Raw genomic sequence first — 23,360 nt, 5'->3', positions numbered from 1 at the left:
GCATTAGTTGAATGTTGAGTTGTGTAAGACACATTGAGCCTGTGCGTATTTATTTGTCTATCCTGTGATGCCCTCTGGAGGCAGAGTTGTGCTGTAATTGGTCAGATTGTTTATCCATGATGTTCTGAGAGGTTAAGGGGTCACTGTTTTCCCCCAGGCACATGTTACCTAATAGGCTGGTCTAGCTGGTTTTGTGTGTTTGTATTGTTTGGAGAAAGTTAGTGGTTAAGTGCCTTGCTCAAGGGAACAATGCCATACAGCCCTGGTGATTAAACCGGCAACCCTTTGGTTATAGGCCAGCTTCTCTAACCTTGAGACTACTGCCACCACTATTGATGGTGTTAAGGTAGAACAGTGAAATTGCTGTGTATGGGATCGGATATCCCATTTCATTGAATGATAGAATGAGAGTAAGGTCAGAGAGGTTGGATGAGGATGATGACCTTACCGCATGACTGGAGTCTACTTTGATGACTAAGGGATACCTCTTGTTCCTCGCATTACAGAGACATAAAGTGTCAGGGGGAAGCGAAAAGGAGTGTTTATGTGTGAGAGAGGGGCACAGGGGCTGATGTGTGGGTTTAAAAATCGTAGTCCTCAAACTCAGCATGAAATCTGTAATGGGAAAATCAACCCGCTGACTCTGGTGTAATTGGATTTTACAGGGACTCGTGCTAATTCAGAGAGCTGTGGGTAGGTAGCACAAAGCTTGTTAAGGCTAGACAAGCCATACCACCGGCTAAAGGGGCAGGATGTGTGGTGATAGGACGTGTGGTGTGATTGTAAGTATATGGGTGGGTGTGTTTGGTAGGGGGCTGCAACAAAGAGAAAATAAACTCTTCGGTAGTCTCTGGGAATGTAAGACTCTTTGTAACGTTGACTGGAAAGGTAATAATCCCTTCTGTTCTGATTTGTAGCAGTGGTTACTTTTAAAAAGCTATGTGGCTTTAAAATATAACTTCTTTGTTGTGAATGTCTCCTCTCTGTTTAATCAGTGTGGCTGTAATGCAAGATGCCTTCGTTAATGTTTACAGGATGCTCGACTTTAAATTTTAAACAGTTGGAATGAGAGGGCAATGTTACGCTTCCCGCAATACTGTCACAATCCAACACATCATTTAGTACTGAGCCACAAGAAATAGAGAAGGTGGGACACACATCTCTACTTAGTTTTTTCTTAAATAATCATTCTGGATAGCAATGTCGATCAATGACTAATTTATGGTTAGGTAAATCATGTATGATTGTTCTCTTTTTCATTCAAACATAACTTGAAATATATATTGTTAGATGACATAAGAGCCACTAGAATACATAATATGAGTCTCTCTGACACATGAAGGTTAAGCAGGAAAGCCATCATAATACTGTACTGTATGTCCCTCTTACTGCAGCACAGGCTGGTGTTGACAGCAGCGGTAAGATGCACTGAAAGGACAATAGTTTCATCCCAACAGGCCCGATACTGTTGCTTCACCATGGCAGTGATGAGTGGTTTGTAATTAGTCAGAATTGTATCTGCCTAATCAAAGATCAGTAACACAATACCTGTGCTGTAATTTTGTGCGAGGAGGAGGATGAGGAGCTTGAAGCAGATAGTTTCCGCATCATTGTGTTACACACACACACACACACACACACACACACACACACTGGGTCTTTGGACACTCAGGTGAAGTGCTGAATGAGACCTCCCTAGGCTTAATGAATGATTAATATCTTAGAGCTCTCAGAGCCAACTAGATCATTATGGACCGGACAGGAATGACGCTTTAGCAGAAAGTACTAGTCCACACAGAGGCACTCCCAACTGAACCCCTCCCTTGGTCCCCAGAACCTGGCCAGTTCTGTCAGAGGGACAGAGGAAAAGCGGAGGTAGAGCAGTGTGACGGTGAAGTGATACGGTCAAGGGACATATCTACATCTGAGTCAGAGGCTAAAAGTGACTCTAGAATGTGAGTGCTTCTCGGTTGCTAGCCCCAGGACGAGAGTCCACCTCTACTGCGTACTTGAAAGTTGTTTGGATTCTATCTGATCCATTACAAGACCGATTCAACCATGACTCACATGGCTTTGGAGATGAGTGAGGTAATACTGTGGTGTGTGTTTTTTTTGTGTGTCTGTGGAGCCCTGTTTATACCTGGTTTTAACTTGCGTCCTTTGTTCTGATCTTGTCCACATTCTGATTGTGCCCACATTTGTTTGGCAGGTGTAGACAATCTAAAGACACATTGTGATCAGATCATCCTGCCCGCCTCCGGAGGTAGTCAGACACACATTGTGTCTGGATATCTTATAAGTGTAGACAGATCTGGACAGAGAAACCATTTAAATCATAATTGTTCCACCTTCTAAAATCATTGACAATAAATAAAAAAGTATTATTTTGAAAGAATAGCTGTGAAATAATTTGCATAAAGGAAAGGGACCAGGAATTCTGGTATCAATGCAGACATAGTGTAGACACATTTCTGGAAATGTGGCACAATCAGAATGTAGACAAGATCAGGAAAAAGGACCCATGTTAGCACAAGGTATAAACAAGGCTTTTGTTAATCCTCTGTTTAGAACAACATATTGATAAGGTCTTATATGCAAAAAAGGTTTTTCCCCAATGCTATGAAGACCACCATCTAAAGCTTCAACCTTTGCCAGACTTTGAAAAAAATCTATAATAGCAATACATATACAGTACTCATATTGTTTTATCCAATATCTATAATTGAAGCTATATAAAGGGAGCATTGTATGAAGAGATACAGAACCGTGACACTCAGGTTTCTCTAGACACCTGGAGCCCCCTAAACGTGTGTTTGTTTCCCTGAGTGATGTGATGTGTGGTGTCAGTCAGTGGCCCGCGCACGAGCAGTGCTATCTGTTTCAGGAGCCTAACGGCCACTTTGTGACAGAGTAACAGGATCCTGTGCCATAGTGGAGAGCCTGGGACAATGGGCCGGCCTCTCGGGTGATGGCCGCTGGGTCAGATAGGCTTTCCTGTTCCGTTTTAGCCTGCCATCAAATGTAGGTGTCTTGTTGCTCATTTTCCGCTTTTGCAAGTGTCATCCTTTTCTCTCCACATCCTTTTACATTCTTTGTGTGTGTTATCACCTGTTTCAGTCTCCTTTCTACTCCCATCAACCTCTCCTTTAAAAAGAGTCCTATGTACCATTACCATGAGATGCCACTGTTTCCTAGAATACAGTAGCACTGTGTTGTGCAAGTGTATCTATCTCTGTGTGTGTGTGTGTGTTCTTAAGTATGAGTTTACATGGATTGTGTCCTTGGGCCATGCTGGTTGGCCATCTCATGACGACCTGGTGTTATTTTCTCATCTGCCGAGTGTTCTCCGTTTTTCAGCTCAGATTCCCCCTGAATGGCTGTAATCTCTGCCTTGCTCTCTGAGGCGTGCCACCGGCCTGCCCAGCCTGATGCCAACAGAGCACCAACAATGGGCAGAGTGCCAGAGTCAGGCCTGGCATGCAACCTGACCACTCTGAGCCATTGTCTCTGTTCAGTATTTTAGGCCTGGTACAGGGTGGTCAGGTGTAGCAGGCAGTGTGCGACCTTGATATCACTTTGGAAGGAACCTTGGCAATAGAGGAAATAATATGAAATAGTGAATTTAATGCTTATAATTTGATGTTTTTTCCATTGTCAGTGATTTAGAGTGTGTCAAACACAAATTCCTAGAGAAAATCTTTCTCGCGCACGCACAGAATGGAATGTCAAGACATTTTCCCTTTCAGTGTGGATAAGAAGGCTCCAGTTCCCATGTTGGTGCTAAGCAGGGGAGAAAGGGAGGGTTGATCCTCATCGCCCCCTTCTGTATTGTCAGATTGATTCTGACATCTCAAATGGGGCGCCTTCAATGATATTGTTCACTTGTCTCATTGGTTTAACTTGATGATGGGCTGGGAGGAGATTGGAGGGAGGGATGGTGGAGTGGAAGAGAGTGCAAAATAAAGTGTCTTGGAGGTGGGAGAAATCAAGCCCCCCCCCCCGTCCACATCCATTACCCAGTTACCCTCTTTCCTTGAGGATCGGAATAACAATTCAATAGTAATAAAATCAGACTTAAAATGAGTTTCCATGTTTTTTTCCCCTCATGATAACTATAGGTGTCATAGCCCAACACAAGTCTGAGACCATTACTTCTCCTTAAAGTCTGTTCCTTGTCTTATGAAGGACTTGCTTTTGGGGTTCACAGATTAGACAAATACACCTCCCCCCTCCACCAACCCTCACCCACGTCCCCTGTTGCTCTCTCTATTGCTCCATCGTTGCCCCCAGCATTGCCCCCCTTGCATTAAATAGGCCAAATCTCTTTTGTGTTTTGACTGCCGAGTGTGAAATTGACTATGACGTCGAATGTGTTCTAATGAATAATTACTGAATAGATATACTGGCTGAATGTGTGTAATGGATTGTAGACTGCTCTTTAAAACGTTTTCCACCATCTTTTCATTCACACGACCAAAAATGCTTTTCACATGCAAGAGAGAGGAGGGGCATTGTGTGATAATTTTATACAAATTATTATCTTTTTATGGATGTTTTCTCAACTTCACAGAAAATTGAAAAAGCCTTTTTTTTGCAGTTCAGGGAAAAAAGTACTATAGAATTGTATAAAATAGGTTTTCAGTGTTGCAGAGCTGGCAACCATGTAAGCTGTGGCCGGTTGCTGTGGCGGGTTGCTCTGCCAGGCTTGGGACAGGGTGGGAGAATGGGGGTTGGAAGAGGAGGGTTGTTTTTTTTCTTCAGAGGAGTGGATTGAAGATGTTTTTAGCACTCCTGTGCCCCCCTGTGTTTTAAGAAGGGCTAGTTTTAGGCAGCTTTAGCGATATCCCACTGGGCAAAAACTGGTTGAATCAATGTTGTTTCCACGTCATTTCAACAAAATGAATCAATGTGATGATGTTGAATCAATGTGGAAAACTGACTGGATTTTCAAAAAGTCATCAGTGTAAGGGAATTTACTCTTTTCTTCACCCACCTTTTAACCTAAATCCAATGGCATGGTGACATTTTTGGTTGATTTCACGTTGAATTCACGTTCGTTGTTGTCAACCAAATGTAAATCAAAACTAGACGGTGGGATATGTCTTCAGGTAGCATGGTGGGGGCCTGGGTGTGAGCCTCTGGATCTCAAATTAACTTTTAACTCATGCCCGGACATTTACCAAACGGCTCCTAGTAAACGATTCACTGTAGCTCACTGAAGCTTAGAAGATAGGCATGAAGTACAGTCACCTCCGAAATTATTGGCACTCTTGATAAAGATGAGCAAAAAAAACTGTATAAAAGAAATCATACAAATACTGAGCTATGTTGTATGCTAAAAAAATTGAAAATTATACTATTTTATACTAATACAATTGCTCAGAGAAAGAGAAGGGATCTTAGACCATTCCTTCATATCAGATCCTTGATATCCTTCGTCTGTGCTTATGGACTGCCCTTTTCAATTCACACCACAGGTTTTCAATGGGGTTCCATTCCGTAGACTGAGAAGGCCTTCCCTAGGGAAATGGCATCAGGAAACCACAATGAAAACAATTAAAAAAGTGATGAATCGCCTTATGTGTTGGTGCCCTTGGCACATCTTCCACCTTGTAACTGGGATTGGTAGTGTTGCTTTCCTGTATGACGGGCTGAAAATAGCCCTGTTTCCCCTATAAATAAGAGTCCAGAGGGAGATTGCTATCCAGTGCTTTGCTGAGCAGGACAAGGGGGTCATTTGGTGGAAAGGGATTTGGAGAGAGAGAGTAGCTTTAGAACAGTTCAGTCATCACTGTACATATAGCTGTCTTTCTCACCTTTATGTCATAAATAAGTAAGCTAACAGATTTATTCAAGACTTAGTAAGTAATAAAGGTATACATGTGACTCCACACACACACACACACACACACACACACACACACACACACACACACACACACACACACACACACACACACACACACACACACACACAATCACTTCTGCTTCCTTTCTCGCTCACTTTTGACATTATTGATGGCTTCCTATTGGTGGAAATGGAGGGGGCAATATGTCAATGTTTCCTGCCATACTGTTCTTTCCCTAAATAAACCCAGATGTTCAGTATAAAAAGGGATTGAAGCTCACAGCAGTCTGATACAGAAGACTTTCTTTCACTCAAGGTAGGGACTTACTTACTTTGAAAATCTTTGTAAAGAAAAATATATATTAAGCTACATTTTGTGTATGGCACTGTTTAAGTTGTACATTTAAAAATTGCCGTCACCATGAGGGTGGATTGTTGTGGGTATCAATTACGATACCATGGGACCAGGTTAACTTGGCACTGTTGTGTGCCAAACCGGTGGAGTGTTGAAATATTCTGGACGGTACTTTCATAGCACTGTAATTAAGGAGCACAGATCTGACTGATAATGTTACCTGACGCATATTGTGGCCCTAGAGCTCATTTGTTTGGGATACAAAACTTCAGCAACAATTGCATTCCATGCCGGTAAACCTTTGCCTTCTGTTTAGTATATACATTATGGAAGCACAATAGCATTGTACATGACACACTCATGTTCTAAGCTGTCATTGGGATAGCATTATTTGCATTTCTAGGAGTTGATTACAGTGCAACATCTTTGGAGTTGGTCTGTGTGTTTTGACCCTGCTGTTGGGGTAAATTACAGGGCGGAGTCTGCCCTATAGTTGTGTGGGGAGGGGGACGTGTGTATCCTCTTAAACAGTGACAAGAGACTGATTGCGCCTTGAGGAACATGGAAGTAGATTAGATAGGGATCCCTAAACTGACCTGCTATCTGTGCTGAGAGGATGTGGTCAAGGCCACCACACACTGAGTGGAAGTGGATGGAGGGCCAGAGATGAGGACAGATTGACAGTAAATTAACTGGTTTAGGGCGAGATTGTCTGTGTGTGACAGTGAGCACTGCATGGCACGGCATCATACCTGGCAGATGCAGATAAGTACAAGGAAAACAGGACACAGTGGAACAGGACATATGGAAAAACCCGTAAACATGTGGTGTATATCTGAAAATAACACAGCAGATACGTTATGTTGTAAGATGTGGAACATCTCAACGGGTTTGTCGTAAATAAACGTTTACAGCTGCCATGTCTTGATGAGATTTGTGACAGTGTTGTTGTGTTGTGCTTCCGGGGCATTTGCACAGCTATAAGATATCAATGTAACCATCCTGGACCCTTTCTCTGATTGGTCAGAGCCTGGAGGAGCGCTGTAACCGGATCCTCCGGGACATGGAGGGCTCCCTTACGGCCCGGGATCGGGTGGGCATCCAGGATTTCCTTTTGCTGGACGCCTACACAAGTGAGAGTGCCGTCCTGGACAACTTGAGGAAACGCTTCAACGAGAACCTCATTTACGTGAGTCTATCCCCTCCACAGTACAGAGGTATCACATAGCCTTCCTTTCAGCCAGAAAGCCACCCTACCTCAAGACGCCAGGGAGAACACAGTGTTCCTCCCCTAATTGAACTGGCACTTTGCTCTGCTGAAACAGCAGCTACTGTGCTGTAACTACAGCCACAGGGTGAGCTGCCTTACTTTCTGTAAGGTCAGGTCTGATAATTACTCATACTGTGGATAACAAGCACAGCACATTCTCGTTGCAACCATGCAGTGAGGCATCCATCTCTCATTCAATTGTAATACATTTCCCACAGACCTACATTGGTACGCTCTTAGTGTCAGTGAACCCCTACAAAGAGCTGGGAATCTACACCAAGAAGCAGATGGATATTTACATGGGCGTCAACTTTTTTGAGCTTCCACCCCACATGTAAGTTGCATTTGTGTACATGTGTAATGTGGGTGTGCTTGTATGTGTGAACCACAAGATATGAAATAGAGTGCTGCCCATCTATATCCATCGGCAGTATTACTGAACCTCTACATTGCCCTTCCTTTCAGCTACGCCCTGGCAGACAATGTCTACCGCACCATGTTAACAGAGACCAACAACCACTTCATCTTGATCTCAGGGGAGAGTGGAGCAGGAAAGACGGAGGCCTCCAAGAAGATCCTGCAGTTCTACGCTGTCAGCTGCCCCAGTACCAAACTGCTGGACAACGTCCGAGACCGACTGCTGCTGTCCAACCCTGTGCTCGAGGTGAATACCACAGTGAAGCAAATATGACATGAGAAATGAACATTGTTTGCACACTGCCATTTACAAATACAATGACTGATAATACAGTCTATACCTCTCTAAGGCTTTCGGGAATGCCAAAACCCTGAAGAATGACAACTCAAGCCGCTTTGGGAAGTACATGGATATTCAGTTTGATCACATGGTAAGGGTCAAGACGTTGAGCACAGCATTCCCATATTAAAACATCAGAGGAACATCAAACAGCAGCACGTCAATCACTGTTACATCTTTAATAATCTAGGGGGGAGCTGTTGGTGGCCACATCCTCAGTTATCTACTGGAGAAGTCCCGGGTGGTGCATCAGAACCATGGAGAGAGAAGCTTCCACATCTTCTACCAGCTAGTGGAGGGAGGAGAGGAGGACCTGCTACGCTGGCTGGGTCTGGAGAGGAACTGTCAGCGCTACAGTTACCTGGTACAGGTGGGAGAGGTAACCTATCAACACTACAGTTACCTGGTACAGGTGGGAGAGGTAACCTATCAACACTACAGTTACCTGGTACAGGTGGGAGAGGTAACCTATCAACACTACAGTTACCTGGTACAGGTGGGAGAGGTAACCTATCAACACTACAGTTACCTGGTACAGGTGGGAGAGGTAACCTATCAACACTACAGTTACCTGGTACAGGTGGGAGAGGTAACCTATCAACACTACAGGTATTAAAGAGACAAAGAATCAGTGATTCCATGGAGTGGTCTATCATCATCTGGATATTATCTCCTGTCTCACCCAGGGGGAATGTGCCAAAGTCAGCTCAGTCAACGACAAGAGTGACTGGAAGACGGTACGGAAAGCCCTCAGTATCATAGAGTTCAGTGAGAGCAATATAGAGGTGAGTCCTAATCTCTCTACACTACCAAAACACTACCATCAGATACTGATGGTTAACAGATCATATCATTTGTCATAAAAAACGTATCACTTATGACCAGTGTCTTCTCTTGCCCATGATGTAGAGCCTGTTTGCAATCATTGGTAGCGTACTTCACCTGGGAAATGTTACGTTTGTGGCTGACTCACAGGGATACGCCACTCTCAACAACAGTCCGGAGATACATTGGCTGTCCAAGGTGAGACACTTCTGACGGCAAACTACAAACTAATGGACAGTCACTCTATTTAGCAGTACTCATACCACAGAAAACTATCGAAGTACTCTCCCTTTTCAGACATTATGGCAACTTTTCAGATGAAGTGAAATCCCTTTTCAATTAGAGTATTTGGTGATGTGTGATTGGTTGTTTCTCTGCTGTGTAGTTGCTGGGCATTCCTGCACAGGTGATACAGGTGGGTTTGACACACAGGAAGATTGAGGCCAGGTCAGAAGAGGTGAGGAAGATGCTACTGTTTTGGGCTCATTCATAGAACTTCATGCCATCACAGTAAATGTGCAACCTGTCTCTTGAAAATCAATCTCTGTGGTTTGTCTGTTGTGCTGGTCAGTTGCTCAGTCCCTTCACCGTTGACCAGGCAGTATATGCCAAGGACGCTCTAGCCAAAGCCATCTATGGCCGCACCTTCACCTGGCTGGTCAACGAGCTCAATGAGTCTTTAGCAAACAAGGTGAGTGGCCTTTTTCAGTGGTCCACCAATAAGAGTGATGTCGTCCCAGTCCAATACGACATCTAACCAATCATGACACTGCTAACAGGTATAGGATATACAGTAAGTAGTAAGACAGTAATACAGGAGGCTGACTGGTATTGTGCATCCATGTAGGATTCCTCCAGGAAGACAGTGATTGGTCTGCTTGACATCTATGGGTTTGAGGTGTTCAGTGTGAACAGGTGAGGGAAGACACAGTCGGTCAGCACCTGTTGTATTCGGCTCATGTGACAAATACAATTTGACCCGACAGTGAATTTTAGAGTGTGAAATGATGAGCCTAATGACTTGTCTCTATATGTTTAAGCTTTGAGCAGTTCTGCATCAACTACTGTAATGAGAAACTGCAGCAGCTCTTCATCCAGCTGACCCTGAAGTCAGAGCAGGAGGAGTACGAGATGGAGGGGATTGAAGTAAACGCTCCTCCTCTACTCAAATCTATGTTTGGACTTAGCTACAAAACTGATGTAATGGGCTACACAGCTTTATGTTTTGTATTGTTGTTTTTCAGTGGGAGTCAGTGCCATACTTCAACAACAAGATCATCTGTGACCTGGTGGAGGAGAAATTCAAAGGCATCATTTCAGTGCTAGTATGTAGATACTGTAGACTTGACTGGCTGACTGACCTACTCGCAGTCAGATTGAAATGTCGTCAGACAGACACGATAGCTTTGGATTGGTTTTGCGCTCATGTTCTGTCTCCTTTCCACTAGGACGAGGAGTGTCTACGTCCGGGAGAGGCCACAGACATGACCTTCCTGGAGAAGCTGGAGGAGAAGATGGGAGGTCACCCCCATTTCGTCACGTGAGTGAGGCAGCGTTGGGATACTGCAGCACAGTAATACATTTCTAACAAGAACTATTAGATAAAGCTGAGCTCCCCCAACTGACAGCTGAGGATGGAGGGGTCACGGTCTGCCTCTGTAACACCTGACTAGAACATCCTCTTCTCTCTGTCCACATCCTGCAGACACAAGCTGGCTGACCAAAAGACCCGGAAGACTCTGGAACGAGGAGACTTCCGCCTCTTACACTATGCAGGGGAAGTCACATACTGTGTGGTCGGTGAGAGATGAGTTCCACAACGTAATATACCCAAGTACTCTGCCCTTCCTCTCACTGTTTCTGTACACCACTCTCCATATTTGTCTCTCTAATGTGTCTCTTTGATATTGTTTCAGTAAGCCGAATATGTCCCAAGAGTCGCCCCCCAGTTCTCCTCACTTTCTGTCTCACTGACAGAAAGTGTCACCAGTCTTTATCTGTTATTTACTCTCAACTATACCTTTCTGTTTTCCAGGATTCCTGGACAAAAATAATGATCTCCTGTACAGGAACATTAAAGAGGTAAGTGTGCCCAGGGCTCTCGCTGGCACTGTTGTGGTCCGGAATTTACATCCTGCCAACTGCTGTATTATTCATTGTTAAGCACACCTGTGAATTATAGAGGAGATGATTGTTAAGCATTGCTTTGGGATAGACTGACAGGACTGTTAAGAGGGAGGACTGTGGGAGTGTTTGTTTGACTGCCTCTTGGTTTTGAAAAGAAGCCGGTTCTTTATCTTTCATCCTGGGAGATTTAACTGAGAGATTTTCCACCTTCAGGTTATGCGCCAGTCTAAGAATGCCATTGTTAAACACTGCTTTCCCAGCACTGAGCCGGACAGCAAGAAGAGACCTGAAACAGTAAAGAGACTTTCTGTTGACACATGATTCACCAAAGTGAATTAGAAACATACCCATCCTTTACTGTTGTGTGTATGGTGTTCTGACCTTTCTATAAGCTTGCATGTTAATCCCCTGTCTTCTCAGGTGGCCACTCAGTTTAAGAGCAGTCTGGTAGGCCTGACTGAGATCCTCATGTCTAAAGAGCCCTGGTACGTCCGCTGTATGAAGCCTAATGAAGGCAAGCAGCCAGGTGAGGCCTCATCTATAAACCGGAACTTACATCTACGGTAGTCTATTTGACTAAGCACCACACACCTACACACTCAGTACAGCCATTACACCAAAAATAACCTTCCCTAATGGACTTGACCTATGCATGCCCTACAAAGTATTACTTGGCGCATTCATTCACAGTGCATGACCTGATGCCTGTAGCCTTGTGACCTCTCTCTTGCCTCGCGCAGGGCTCTTTGACGACGTGTTGGTGAGACACCAGGTGAAGTACCTGGGGCTGATGGAGCACCTGAGGGTCAGACGGGCCGGCTTCGCTTACCGCCGGAGATATGAGATCTTCCTGCAGAGGTAAATACAACCTGCACTTCAAAGTTCTGTAGATAGTGTGCAATTGCTCTGTCCAGCACACCCTGCTCTGATACATGGCTGCATTACTGTATGTTGATCTGATGCTCTCCAAACAATATATTTAACACTGGTGTTTCCTGTTGTCCCTGTCAGGTACAAACCCCTGTGTCCAGACACCTGGCCTAACTGGAAAGGTACAGCCGCAGAGGGGGTGGAGTGCCTGATCAAGCACCTGGGCTACAAGCCTGATGAGTACAAGATGGGAAGGTGAGGTGCTCTCCAGGATTATACGTTTGGGTTCACCTTGTGACACCCAGTCTGGCTGTTTCTCACTGGCTTGTCTTTCATGATACAAAAAAGGACCAAGATCTTCATCCGCCATCCCAGGACTCTGTTTGCCACCGAAGACGCCTTTGAGGTCTGCAAGCATGAGCTGGGTGGGTCCTGGCTCTAGCTTAAGTCTTTCAAACAACGGATCACAGACCACTACAAAAATTCAGGAATTGGATTGTTATATGGTGTTGGATTATTTCAAAGAAAATGAACCTATTTGCCTATGAAGTTAGGTTTTATGTATGTCTCTTTATGTTACAGCTACAAGGATCCAAGCAAAGTACAAAGGCTACAGAGTGAAGGGAGACTACATGAGACAGAGACAAGCAGGTAACTGCTGAACGAGACACAACAGGCCTCTACTTTGACTTCCTTGGAACTAGTATAACAAATATGATGTATAAGCCGATAAGTTTATCAGCTTGTGTTGTCTTGTTAGCTACAAAGATTGAGACATGCTGGAGAGGCATGAAGGCCAGGAGAGAGAGGGATAAGAGAGCCTGGGCTGTTAAGGTCATTAAGAGGTAAGAGACAAACATCTGAAGATATTTTCAAAGACAAAGGTCCAACATCTACCACACACAATGAAACAACATAAAGCTCACCAATCAAATCTCTTGTATTTATATTTTGTAGGTTCATCAAGGGCTTCATGACTAGAAATCAGCCAGCCTGTGTTGACAACACAGAGTACCTGGCATTTGTCAGGCAAAACTACCTCACACGGCTCAAGGAGAATCTACCCAAAACAGTTCTGGACAAGAACACCTGGCTAACCCCACCTCCCATTATGCAGGAGGTGAGACGCAGTAGGGAATTGACTTTACTTGAATACTTGCGCTAACCTCGTTCTGCACGCCTGTGTGTCATGGTATGAGTATACTGTACACTTATTACATACATTTGTACTTGTAGGCCTCACAGATGTTGAGGAAACTTTACACCCGGCACATGGTACGGAGGTATGTGCAAGGAATCATGACAGAGCGGAAAGCACAGGTAGGCCTACCCTACAAGCCAGGGTGCTTTAATGCATATTTGTACTGCATTTGACTATAGAGATAGCCTCACTGGTCACTTAATACATCTGTTTGCTTACCCCACTTACAGTTGCAAATCAAAGGATTGACCAGTTCCATATTCAAAGGAACAAAAGAGAACTACCCTCACAGTGTGGGCATACCATTTGTGGACACCAGGATACGTAAGGCATAGGCCTTGTGCTGATGAATTATGTGCCCAATTGTGTGCCTCTTACAAAGCAACAGTGATAATGAAAATGATTTATGTAATTTGACCAGTTGCATTGTTATCTGGTCAGGTGAGGAAGACATCCACATTAAAGTCTACCAGATGATTAGGCAAGAACGCATCAAGGTAAACACACAGAGCTAAATAAGCTATGTCAGAGTTCAAATCAACTTTAATGTTCAAATGAAAGTAAGCCCCATACCTTCCCACAGTACAGTGTTCCTGTGGTGAAGTACGACAGGAATGGCTTCAGGCCACGTTTCAGACAGCTGATCTACACTGGAAGTGCAGCCTACCTGGTGGAGGAGGCCAAGATCAAACAGCGGGTGGAGTTCAACAACCTCAAAGGTTAGCACCACTGAGTGGAATAAAGCTGACTAGATGTGTGTGCAAGTGTGAAGTTTTTCCTCTCTCAATGGACTAGTCCGTGTGTGTATACTGTGTTAATTCAACCACTGTTCTAAAGTGGGTGGTGTGTGTTCTTCCAGGTGTGTCAGTCAGCACCCTGAGTGACAACTTCCTGATCCTCCATGTCCAATGTGAGGATATCAAGCAAAAGGTTGGCTGCCCAAAAATCTTTTTATTGATGTGTACAAATGTATATTTTTTATTATGCTTTGCACCAGTTATTTTCTGAATGGAATAGAACTAGAAAATGTGCATTTCCATTTCCATTGTTGCATTTTCTATTTGCTCAGGGGGACCTGGTGCTGCAGTGTGACTACCTGTTTGAGGCCTTGACCAAGTTGTGTCTGGTGGCCAACAAGCACAATTTTATCAAAGTAGTCCAGGGCAGGTAAGACCTGTGTTCAACTCGTAACTTGTCTTAAAAAAACAAAAAACAACTGTCACCAAAAGTATTAACGTAATGTTATATATTATGTCTGTGGTCATTTGCAGTGTAAAGTTTGACATCCAGCCTGGCAGAGAGGGGTTTGTTGACTTCAAGAGTGGCCAGGAGACCATGATTTACAGAGCAAAGAATGGCCATCTGATGGTGGTGAGTATGAAACTAAAGACTGTGTGGCCATTCAATTCTCAAAATGAACAAATACATTTTCTAAACTATTGATAAACAGTAGGCTAGGACATATAAACACTTCTCTTATATTTACCCAGGAATCAACTCGAACAAAGTCCCGGGCAATGATACAAAATTGAACTGGATCCAATAATCAGATTCTACAAGGTTTTAGGCATCTTGGGACTTAAATCATGAATGAGAACCTGCATCCTCTCAATAAGGGTTGGACATAATGAAATGAATTGAAATCTCAAACGGTTCATACTGTGGAGGAAACTCCAAAGGAATGACTACTGCTGTTCTACTGATGAAAACTTCACCGGTTATTAAGCTATACATCACATGCATGGGCTCAGTTGTGACTTGTCAAGCAAAGCTGTCATTATAATAGGGCTCATTTGTAAAATATGGTTTTGCTTTAGGTATATTTTCACTAGATGTCCCATTTTAGAGATATAAGCAACATGGTTAAATCATTCAAACATTTTGTGATTTTGAAGCCATACTTTTTATACTTTCTCACAAAGATGCTGTACCATATTTACATTAAAACCAACTAAGTATTCATAAACATCTTTATTGTAAGAAAAATGTGTTAAATACAGTGCAAAAGACACTTGTACATGTGAAATGATTGCAAAGAATGTCACAATTTTACACTATGTCTAGAGTTGCTTTGTCTCTTCAGCTGTGATCTATCTTCCAAAACCAGTTTTGTCTTGTAACCACATCACCCTCCAATTATTTTTGTAACAGGCAGCAATGACATCCATTTTATCACACAGAAGAAAAACAGATTTCATACATGATGCCAAAAGATCATTAATCGTTGACTACGGTAGAAAAGGTGGCTTTATTCATACCACTTACAATTCAGAGGTGGGTTGTAAACTTATCGCTTCAGGGTTAAGTTCCCGTAGGCAAAGATCTAGGATCAGCTTCCCCTCCAAAAATCCTTAATCATTAGTGGGGGAACTACAAAACTGACCGAAGATCACCATCTAGAGGTAACGTCAACCTAATATATCACACCTTTCAGTGTCTTTGTACACAACACCCTCTGCTGGACGAAATGAGTACATACAGAAAATAGAAGCACCCAATTTCTAAACACAAGATAAAATGCTGTTATACAGTTTACATATCACTTATTCAAACTAATGAATATGTATTTTTATTAAAAAATGTTTTTATCTAAAACTGCTGTGGTAGGAAAATGTATTGTTCCACATTGTATAGAATCCTTTAAATGCAATTGACCTGAACTAGCTATACTGTGAAACATAGCTGAACTTCAAAGCAATGTTGTAGTGACGTGATAAAGTAAATCATGATAAAGATTGTAAGCAGCACGTACACCCACAGACTTAAGGCACAATATCTCTACTGGGCACAAGTAACATGTCTACATACATACAAAGACAAAACATATGGAAATAAAGGCGGTAAAATACATTTTGACCACTGATAAAAAGACGACGGTTTAGAAAACACTGATATGCCCATTTGGGACAGAACATCAAAATCATGTTCTACTTATAATGATATCAAACTAGCAACAGTTCATAAGTGGCTGTGGTGCAGAAGCACAGAAGTCGCTTGTGGTCAATGTCAAGGATGTGAGATTATCTGTGGGTATACCGGTAGTGTGATCTCAGTGATGGGTAATGGTCACTGGTGAGGTCTGCGGATCCTGGTAATGCTGGTTGGCTGGTATAGTTACTGGTGGTGGTGGGTGCGGTCATCGGGGCGTTTGATGTGGATGCGGCGCACCCTCTCGATGCGTTCCCGTTCCTCGTCCTCGTCCAGATGATGGGATCGGCCTGCAGCGCCTCCTGTAGCCTCCAGTAGAGCGTTGTCTGGACCACGCCCATCCTGAGACTCATAAAGCAGGATGTTAAGGGTCTCCTCATAGATACGAGCCTCTGGGAACTCCACCTGAGGAAAGAGAATATTGCTACTTAGACCACTGCCCCTAGGTACAAAGACAAGACTACTCACTGACAACCAGGCTAGTCTATGATTTGGTCAAAGCAAGAAACATTCATATCTTCCTTTTCTGTGGTCGTGCTGTGGGAAACTGCATACCTTGGTTTGTTTCTTCTCTGTAGCGTAGACTATGGAGGTGCAGCACACCTCAGCGATCTTACGGCCCTGCCCATAGAACGACCAGCAGCAGATCTCATCCCCGATCACGTCCTTGATGAAGAGCACACGGCCGTTGAAGCGCAGAGAGAGCTTGTCAAACAGCTCAATGTTCTTCAGCATGTTGTCATCGGAGTTGCTGTGAAAAGGTAATGACACCAGATGTTAATGTCTAGTTGTCAATCTGTTCAAATCGCTATACACATGTACATCAGTCTACCCATGATTAGGGCTGTTGCGGTGACCGTATTACCGCCACACCGGAGGTCACGAGTCTTGAAGGCAGTCAAATTCCACGTGACCATTTAGTCACGGTAACTAGGCTTCTCCAAGCTCTGATGCTGCTGATGGTCATTAGTAGCCTACTAAACTTGCTAACTGCCTGGAACTCAGCACTCTATTGTCCCTCTAATCACCTTGACATCAATGCAAATGTAATGGAAAATCAAATCAAACACTTCATGAGAGCCCATGAGCTCATGTTGCGCAACATTTCTATAGCTTATGCAATTGCGCGAGAAAACAGAGTGATGGCCTCTACTACAAAGAGGAGGATCAGCTTTCTATAGGCTGGGCCTACTATATTTATTACTCAACTTTCTTAATATTAAGCACATTGCTTATATTTACAACAGGAGTATAGCCTACCTGGCTGGCATGAAAATAAACCAGTTTCAATAGAGGTGCATGATAATGGTCCATTCTAAATCAAAACAAATTTCACACATATATTATTTAGTATATGTAAAGACAAGATTAAATCAAGAATAGTCTGATGGGTGACAATATTAGCCTTTCACTTGTGAATGATGCCCAGCATAAGAAACAATGCCTTTTTTGTGTGCAACTTTTTAGAATCATAGTCACACCTCATGTAGCCTAGCCCATAGACCTACATGTTTTCTGCAAATGTAACATTTGCAATTATAGCCTACTACCATGTGCTCATTGATGCGCTTACAATGTGAAGAAATAGCCTAATAGTTTATCAAAATTTTAAGCTAAACGTTCTGATCGGTTGCGTCAGCCATATTGCATAAAAAAGGTATTTTGATGATAGTGGTTGTATTACTTTGAGATCTATCGCATCCCACAACTGTCCCAGACTATGTTTGGAATACTTATTTCTCGCACAGAATAGGTTGATCTTTGTACTATGGGGGATAGTAGATTGACATAGGCTAGTGCTTTTGCTGTTTGTTAGGCCAACTCATCTTGTTGGCTGACGAAAAGTAAATGTGGACAGTTCTTCAATATGCACCTCAGAATTGGATAAGGACGTGAGCAATTGCATCCCCGATATGTCTGTCTTCACTTGTAGCCTGTGAGAAAGACCTGATCATGTGATGGAGCGCGCAGCACTCTGGTAGTGTTTTGCTAGCACAGACTGGAATATGTTCCGGGATTCCTCCGATGGCATTGAGGAGTACACCACATCAGTCACTGGCATCAACAATAAGTGCATCGATGACGTCGTCCCCACAGTGACTGTACGTACATACCCCAACCAGAAGCCATGGATTACAGGCAACATCCTCATAGAGCTAAAGGCTAGAGCTGCCGCTTTCAAGAAGCAGGACTCTAACCCGGAAGCTCATAAGAAATCCTGCTATGCCCTCCGACGAACCATCAAACAGGCAAAGCGTCAATACAGGACTAAAATCGAATCGTACTACACCGGCTCTGACGCTCGTCGGATGTGGCAGGGCTTGCAAACCATTTCAGACTACAAAGGGAAGCACAGCCGAGAGCTGCCCAGTGACACGAGCCTACCAGACGAGCTAAACTACTTCTATGCTCGCTTCGAGGCAAATGGCACTGAAACATGCATGAGAGCACCAGCTGTTCCGGAAGACTGTGCGATCACGCTCTCCTCTGCCGATGTGAGTAAAACCTTTAAAACAGGTCAACATTCACAAGGCCGCAGGGCCAGACGGATTACCAGGACGTGTACTCCGAGCATGCGCTGACAAACTGGCAAGTGTATTCACTGACATTTTCAACTTCTCCCTGTCCGAGTCTGTAATACCAACATGTTTTAAGCAGACCACCATAGTGCCAGTACCCAAGAACTCTAAGGTAACCTGCCTAAATGACTACCGACCCGTAGCACTCACGTCTGTAGCCATGAAGTGCTTTGAAAGGCTGGTCATGGCTCACATTAACACCATTATCCCAGAAACCCTAGACTGACTCCAATTTGTATACCACCCCAACAGATCCACAGATTATGCAATCTATATTGCACTCCACACTGCCCTTTCCCACCTGGACAAAAGGAACACCTATGTGAGAATGCTATTCATTGACTACAGCTCAGCCTTCAACACCATAGTGCCCTCAAAGCTCATCAGTAAGCTAAGGACCCTGGGAGTAAACACCACCCTCTGCAACTGGATCCTGGACTTCCTGACAGGCCGCCCCCAGGTGGTAAGGGTAGGTAACAACAAATCCGTCACGCTGATCCTCAACATAGGGCCCCTCAGGGGTGGGTGCTCAGTCCCCTCCTGTACTCCCTGTTCACTCATGACTGCACGGCTAGGCACGACTCCAACACCATCATTAAGTTTGCCGATGACACAACAGTGGTAGGCCTGATCAACGACAACGGCGAGACAGCCTATAGGGAGGAGGTCAGAGACCTGGCCATGTGGTGCAAGGACAACAACCTCACCCTCAACGTGATCAAGACAAAGGAGATGATTGTGAACTACAGGAAAAAGAGGACCGAGCACGCCCCTATTCTCATCGACGGGGCTGCAGTGGAGTAGGTTGAGAAAATACCCTTTCTATTTTATTCAGCTTTGTTCAATTGTATTCTTCATACTATATATTTTTTTAAATGCCATGGAATTCTAAGCAAATCTTGTCTGCTAAATTAACTAGTGTGGCCCACAGCCATATGGCATAGCCAGATCAGAACCTAACATAAGTTCAACTCAGAGTATTCTATTCTTCTGAAATAGACTACATATCATGCTTCTTAGACCTGTCTAAAATAAATTATGGATTTATTGTGAAGGTGTAGGCTATATTACATGGATTTACTAGAATTTTTAAAATGTAGAGGTTCCAAAGGTCTGCACCAGTGCCTTCTAGGCTATGTGTGGGAGACAGGAGATGCTAAATGTGTTTATGTTAATTAACGGTCAATTACCGTGAGACCGGCAGTTATTTGCTTGACAATCACTGGCGGATGAAATTTCGTGACCGCCACAGCCTTATCCATGATACAATCCACTTCACACGTACATGTAAGAAATACAGTATAAGCTCATTATAAGTATTTTACCACAATCATATGTATAGCCTACCTGGTGTAAGAGTACTTGTTGTTGCTCCTGTTGTATAACAGCTTGACTGTGGGCTGTAATCCAAAATGAAAAGGAACATAGGTAGTCAGTGTTAAGAAACAAATAGAATAGAATACAACTCCATGCTATGTCTGTCTAATCATACATGTCAATTGTGAAATATATTTTTTTACCTTGGAGGTAGAGATGAGTCTCTGTTCTTCCTTTGAGGATGTGACCAAAGGCACTTTACAGAAGGGCTCATACATATCTTTGTTCTGAAAGCATGGAGGAAACAGGACCCAAATAATTCAATGGGGACAGTGGCTACACCAGCATGCAGAGAAAGAGAGATACCAAGATAGAGATTGAATACAGGTAAGTGTTTACAGTGTGTTAAGGTAATACACAATACATTGGAGACTGGTGGGAGGAGCTATAGGACAGGCTCATTGTAATGGATGGAATGGAATAAATGGAACGGAGTCAAACATGCAGTTTCCATTTGTTTGATACCGTCCATTAATTCCATTCCAGCCATTACAATGAGCCTGTCCTCCTATAGCTCTTCCCACCAACCTCCACTGACACAATACCTCCAAGGCAGCGTGGCACTCGTCAGCTAGCCCCTGCACCAGGTAGTACTTGGCCTCTGCCAGGAGCTCTTCGACCTCTCTCCGGATCTCAGGCAGAGGTACAGCACCATCACGCAGGTAGTTCAGAATGGTCCCAAAGTGCTTCCCACACCTGTCAATAAGGATCCAGCCTGCAGGAGAGGACAGGACTCATTACATTGAGAAGTGGCAGAGACAACATAGTGGAGATAGTTGACTGTGTGTGTATCTTCATTTAGAGTCATATCAGATGGAAGGCATGCAAAGGGAGCTAGTCTGTAAAACTGATAGAGTCATATACTATGCAGCGTCAAGGAGCATGGACTTTGCAGGACTCAAGACTTTGCAGTGGACATAAGGTTTGGGAAACCCTGGCTGCAGTCAACCCATGTCATCATCAATGCCTTCTCCACAGAAAGAACAAGGAGCTGTATAAATCTGAAGCATCCAGTTGGAATTTCCACTACCCATCAAATATGGTGAGGAGAAAGCCCAGTGGCCAGCAGTGGGAGAGTATGGAGCGAGATGGAACTGGGCCAACATTCTGCTTATTTTATCATCTAAAAAAAGCCTGATCTCAATACAGTTTTCAGTTCCCAAAACTAGAATCTGTTACAAACAGAGTGCACTAAGTGTTTTAGAAGTGACCCTTTGCCAAAGCTTACGTTTTCAAATTGCGTTGTTTACAAGAAGTGCAAGGACGAATTGAGTTACTGCACATACGCACTTTAGAGAAGGTGTTCCCTAATGGAAATATGCAAATACATGCTAGAATGTGCCACTATGATCTCGCTAACTCGTGCTTGGCTGTGCCCACCTCCTTGCTTGTTTTGCCCATTATGCTTAATTTGCTCCCATTGAAAAAAACACAGATGAACTATCTTGGTTTAGTTATAAATATCTTTGCCTTCACTGTCTGTGAGGACCTCCATCCTGCCACTGAACATGGCCTTGAGCATGGTGTCCTGCTTGGTAAGGGTCTGCATGGTGGTGTAGTAGAGCACCCCGCCCACATTCAGCTTCACATACTTCGAGCTGGGGCATGAGCCCTTGAAGGAGGTGGTACGGGTTGTAGCCGCTGGCAACGCCGAGCTCACCGCACTTATTCCTGACATCTCTTCCTGTGGGTCCAAACAGTCCATATGGAAGTCGTGACAATGCAATGGTGTTCACAGCTGATATCAATCAGGCACCCCAAATAAATAGCATAATAACTATCGAGCTAGTTTGTTGTTTATATCATTGTGTATAGCTAGCAGAAAAGCACAGTTTAAGAACAGGTTCTGTTCTTAAACTATGCTAAATAGTTCGCTATTCTGGGTTCTCAGAATGGGGCCAATGTGACAAGTCTGTACTAGCTAACGTTAGTCATCAACATTTCATTAGCTAGCTAATCACAGAAAGCAATACTTATAGTAGCTAGCTAAGGGACTTAACTCCAGGCTCAACATAGACTCAGTGTACAAAACATTAGGAGAACCTTCCTAATATTGAGTTGCACCCCCTTTTGCCCTCAGAACAGCCTCAATTCTTCGGGGGCATAGACTCCGCAAGGTGTCGAATCGTTCCACAGGGATGAATGACAGTGTAGAATTTTAGCAACCAGGAAATGACAGAGATTTCCACTAGACAACACCGCCACAAAGTCAGAAAAGCTTTCCTATTTTGACATCGGCGACGCTACGTCGGGAGAAATCAATAGTCGAATATCACAGTAGCTAGTACACCACAACTTTGGTAATACTGTGAAACACTATCATTCCACTATTAGTGCCAGATATATTGTGGACATTTTCTGAAACAACAATGCAAACAAATCGTATGCGTACCACCTTAAAATATGTCGAACCTGGAATTAAATCCTTTCTTAGCTATAATAATGGTAACGTACGTATTCTATCTAGCTGTAGTAGCTACTTATTATCCATTAACGTTACCGTAGTTATGTAACTTTCTAACTCTGATCTGGCTAACTAACGGGCTTCATATGAATGCTACTGTAGCCACAAACGCTAACTTGCTAAGGAACATCAGCTACCGTAGCAAAGCCATTGTTTAAGCGAGATACTAGCTAGCTAGCTACGTCGTTATTGTGGCACTATCAGAACCATAGTTACAGGTTGGCATGCATTCCGCTAGCTGGCATCTTGTCGATATAACGTTACATATCTAGTAGTATGTGTACTATAACATTAGCTACATTGTCGACTGGATTAGTTCCTAGCTAGATAACATTATATATATATATATTTTAAAAAATTACCATAGAACCCTTGTTCAGTCAGCCTTGAAGAACAAAGTTAGCACCAACATAGAGAATGATAGAGGCCTCTAGTGGCCAAAAGGCTGCATAAGTATGGCCAGCGCAATTGACGGCTTCGACCATTTGGTGGACTTCCAACTTAATTGGCTGATCTCTCCTGGTGACCCTGTTAGAGTCATGTCCAATCGGGTCATCAGGAGAGATCAGCCAATCGTGAAGAAGAACATGGTCTACTTCAAAATGGAGATAGCTCAATGGCGCTGCCCATGCTGTCACAGACGTGGAAATGGCACAGATAAACAGATGAGTCCTCTATCTATCTCTATGGCACCAAACCACTAGCTAGATTTTGTTATGCACAAAGACTTCCGGTTTAGCAGATGACGTCCATGGAAAA

At 43.6% G+C, this 23,360-nt stretch overlaps 2 protein-coding genes across 7 annotated transcripts in view; one reads left to right on the top strand and one right to left on the bottom strand.

The window, feature by feature from the left end:
- The window catches only part of LOC139544486 (unconventional myosin-Ih-like), a 32,742-nt gene extending 17,521 nt beyond the window's left edge, over nucleotides 1-15,221 (top strand). For 2 of the 5 annotated variants that reach the window (XM_071351630.1, XM_071351629.1), the window contains 31 exons: nucleotides 7,231-7,392; nucleotides 7,692-7,807; nucleotides 7,939-8,137; nucleotides 8,241-8,321; nucleotides 8,421-8,819; nucleotides 8,917-9,015; nucleotides 9,140-9,253; nucleotides 9,441-9,512; nucleotides 9,627-9,746; nucleotides 9,903-9,970; nucleotides 10,096-10,201; nucleotides 10,300-10,380; nucleotides 10,504-10,595; nucleotides 10,761-10,855; nucleotides 11,091-11,137; nucleotides 11,396-11,476; nucleotides 11,603-11,708; nucleotides 11,923-12,040; nucleotides 12,194-12,307; nucleotides 12,401-12,477; nucleotides 12,635-12,703; nucleotides 12,813-12,897; nucleotides 13,010-13,172; nucleotides 13,289-13,372; nucleotides 13,484-13,577; nucleotides 13,695-13,750; nucleotides 13,837-13,972; nucleotides 14,113-14,183; nucleotides 14,323-14,420; nucleotides 14,525-14,624; nucleotides 14,744-15,221. In XM_071351630.1, the coding sequence (XP_071207731.1) occupies nucleotides 7,267-7,392; nucleotides 7,692-7,807; nucleotides 7,939-8,137; nucleotides 8,241-8,321; nucleotides 8,421-8,819; nucleotides 8,917-9,015; nucleotides 9,140-9,253; nucleotides 9,441-9,512; nucleotides 9,627-9,746; nucleotides 9,903-9,970; nucleotides 10,096-10,201; nucleotides 10,300-10,380; nucleotides 10,504-10,595; nucleotides 10,761-10,855; nucleotides 11,091-11,137; nucleotides 11,396-11,476; nucleotides 11,603-11,708; nucleotides 11,923-12,040; nucleotides 12,194-12,307; nucleotides 12,401-12,477; nucleotides 12,635-12,703; nucleotides 12,813-12,897; nucleotides 13,010-13,172; nucleotides 13,289-13,372; nucleotides 13,484-13,577; nucleotides 13,695-13,750; nucleotides 13,837-13,972; nucleotides 14,113-14,183; nucleotides 14,323-14,420; nucleotides 14,525-14,624; nucleotides 14,744-14,785 (3,309 nt within the window). In that variant the 5' untranslated portion in view covers nucleotides 7,231-7,266 and the 3' untranslated portion in view covers nucleotides 14,786-15,221. Of the gene's footprint in view, nucleotides 1-4,859; nucleotides 6,165-7,230; nucleotides 7,393-7,691; nucleotides 7,808-7,938; nucleotides 8,138-8,240; nucleotides 8,322-8,420; nucleotides 8,820-8,916; nucleotides 9,016-9,139; nucleotides 9,254-9,440; nucleotides 9,513-9,626; nucleotides 9,747-9,902; nucleotides 9,971-10,095; nucleotides 10,202-10,299; nucleotides 10,381-10,503; nucleotides 10,596-10,760; nucleotides 10,856-11,090; nucleotides 11,138-11,395; nucleotides 11,477-11,602; nucleotides 11,709-11,922; nucleotides 12,041-12,193; nucleotides 12,308-12,400; nucleotides 12,478-12,634; nucleotides 12,704-12,812; nucleotides 12,898-13,009; nucleotides 13,173-13,288; nucleotides 13,373-13,483; nucleotides 13,578-13,694; nucleotides 13,751-13,836; nucleotides 13,973-14,112; nucleotides 14,184-14,322; nucleotides 14,421-14,524; nucleotides 14,625-14,743 lie in introns of those variants that run through there. The other 3 variants (XM_071351631.1, XM_071351634.1, XM_071351632.1) reach the window with 3 other exon arrangements.
- Nucleotides 15,210-23,119, bottom strand: LOC139544497 (BTB/POZ domain-containing adapter for CUL3-mediated RhoA degradation protein 3-like). Of its 2 annotated transcripts, none has more exons than XM_071351650.1 (7): nucleotides 22,964-23,119; nucleotides 21,608-21,821; nucleotides 20,683-20,852; nucleotides 20,281-20,364; nucleotides 20,108-20,160; nucleotides 16,737-16,932; nucleotides 15,210-16,586 (listed from the first exon to the last, which is right to left on the bottom strand). In XM_071351650.1, the coding sequence occupies exons 1-7, from the start codon at nucleotides 22,964-22,966 to the stop codon at nucleotides 16,368-16,370; spliced, it is 939 nt and encodes a 312-aa protein (XP_071207751.1). In that variant the 5' UTR covers nucleotides 22,967-23,119; the 3' UTR covers nucleotides 15,210-16,367. The 2 variants fall into 2 exon arrangements, with proteins under 2 accessions (XP_071207751.1, XP_071207752.1); XM_071351651.1 differs by having other exon boundaries at nucleotides 22,818-22,965.
- Nucleotides 23,120-23,360: the final 241 nt, after the last annotated feature.

This window comes from Salvelinus alpinus, chromosome 18 (assembly GCF_045679555.1).
Source record: "Salvelinus alpinus chromosome 18, SLU_Salpinus.1, whole genome shotgun sequence".
In the NCBI taxonomy this organism is placed as follows: domain Eukaryota; kingdom Metazoa; phylum Chordata; class Actinopteri; order Salmoniformes; family Salmonidae; genus Salvelinus; species Salvelinus alpinus.
This window is presented reverse-complemented; position numbering and strand designations above follow the sequence as displayed.

Bases quoted from the DNA above. Each gene is read 5' to 3' on its own strand.
- LOC139544497 (XM_071351650.1), bottom strand. The intron at 20,161-20,280 runs GTAAAAAAATAT...TTTGGATTACAG, and splicing joins GACTCATCTCTACCTCCAAG to CCCACAGTCAAGCTGTTATA. The intron at 16,587-16,736 runs GTATGCAGTTTC...CTCTTTCCTCAG, and splicing joins CAGAGAAGAAACAAACCAAG to GTGGAGTTCCCAGAGGCTCG.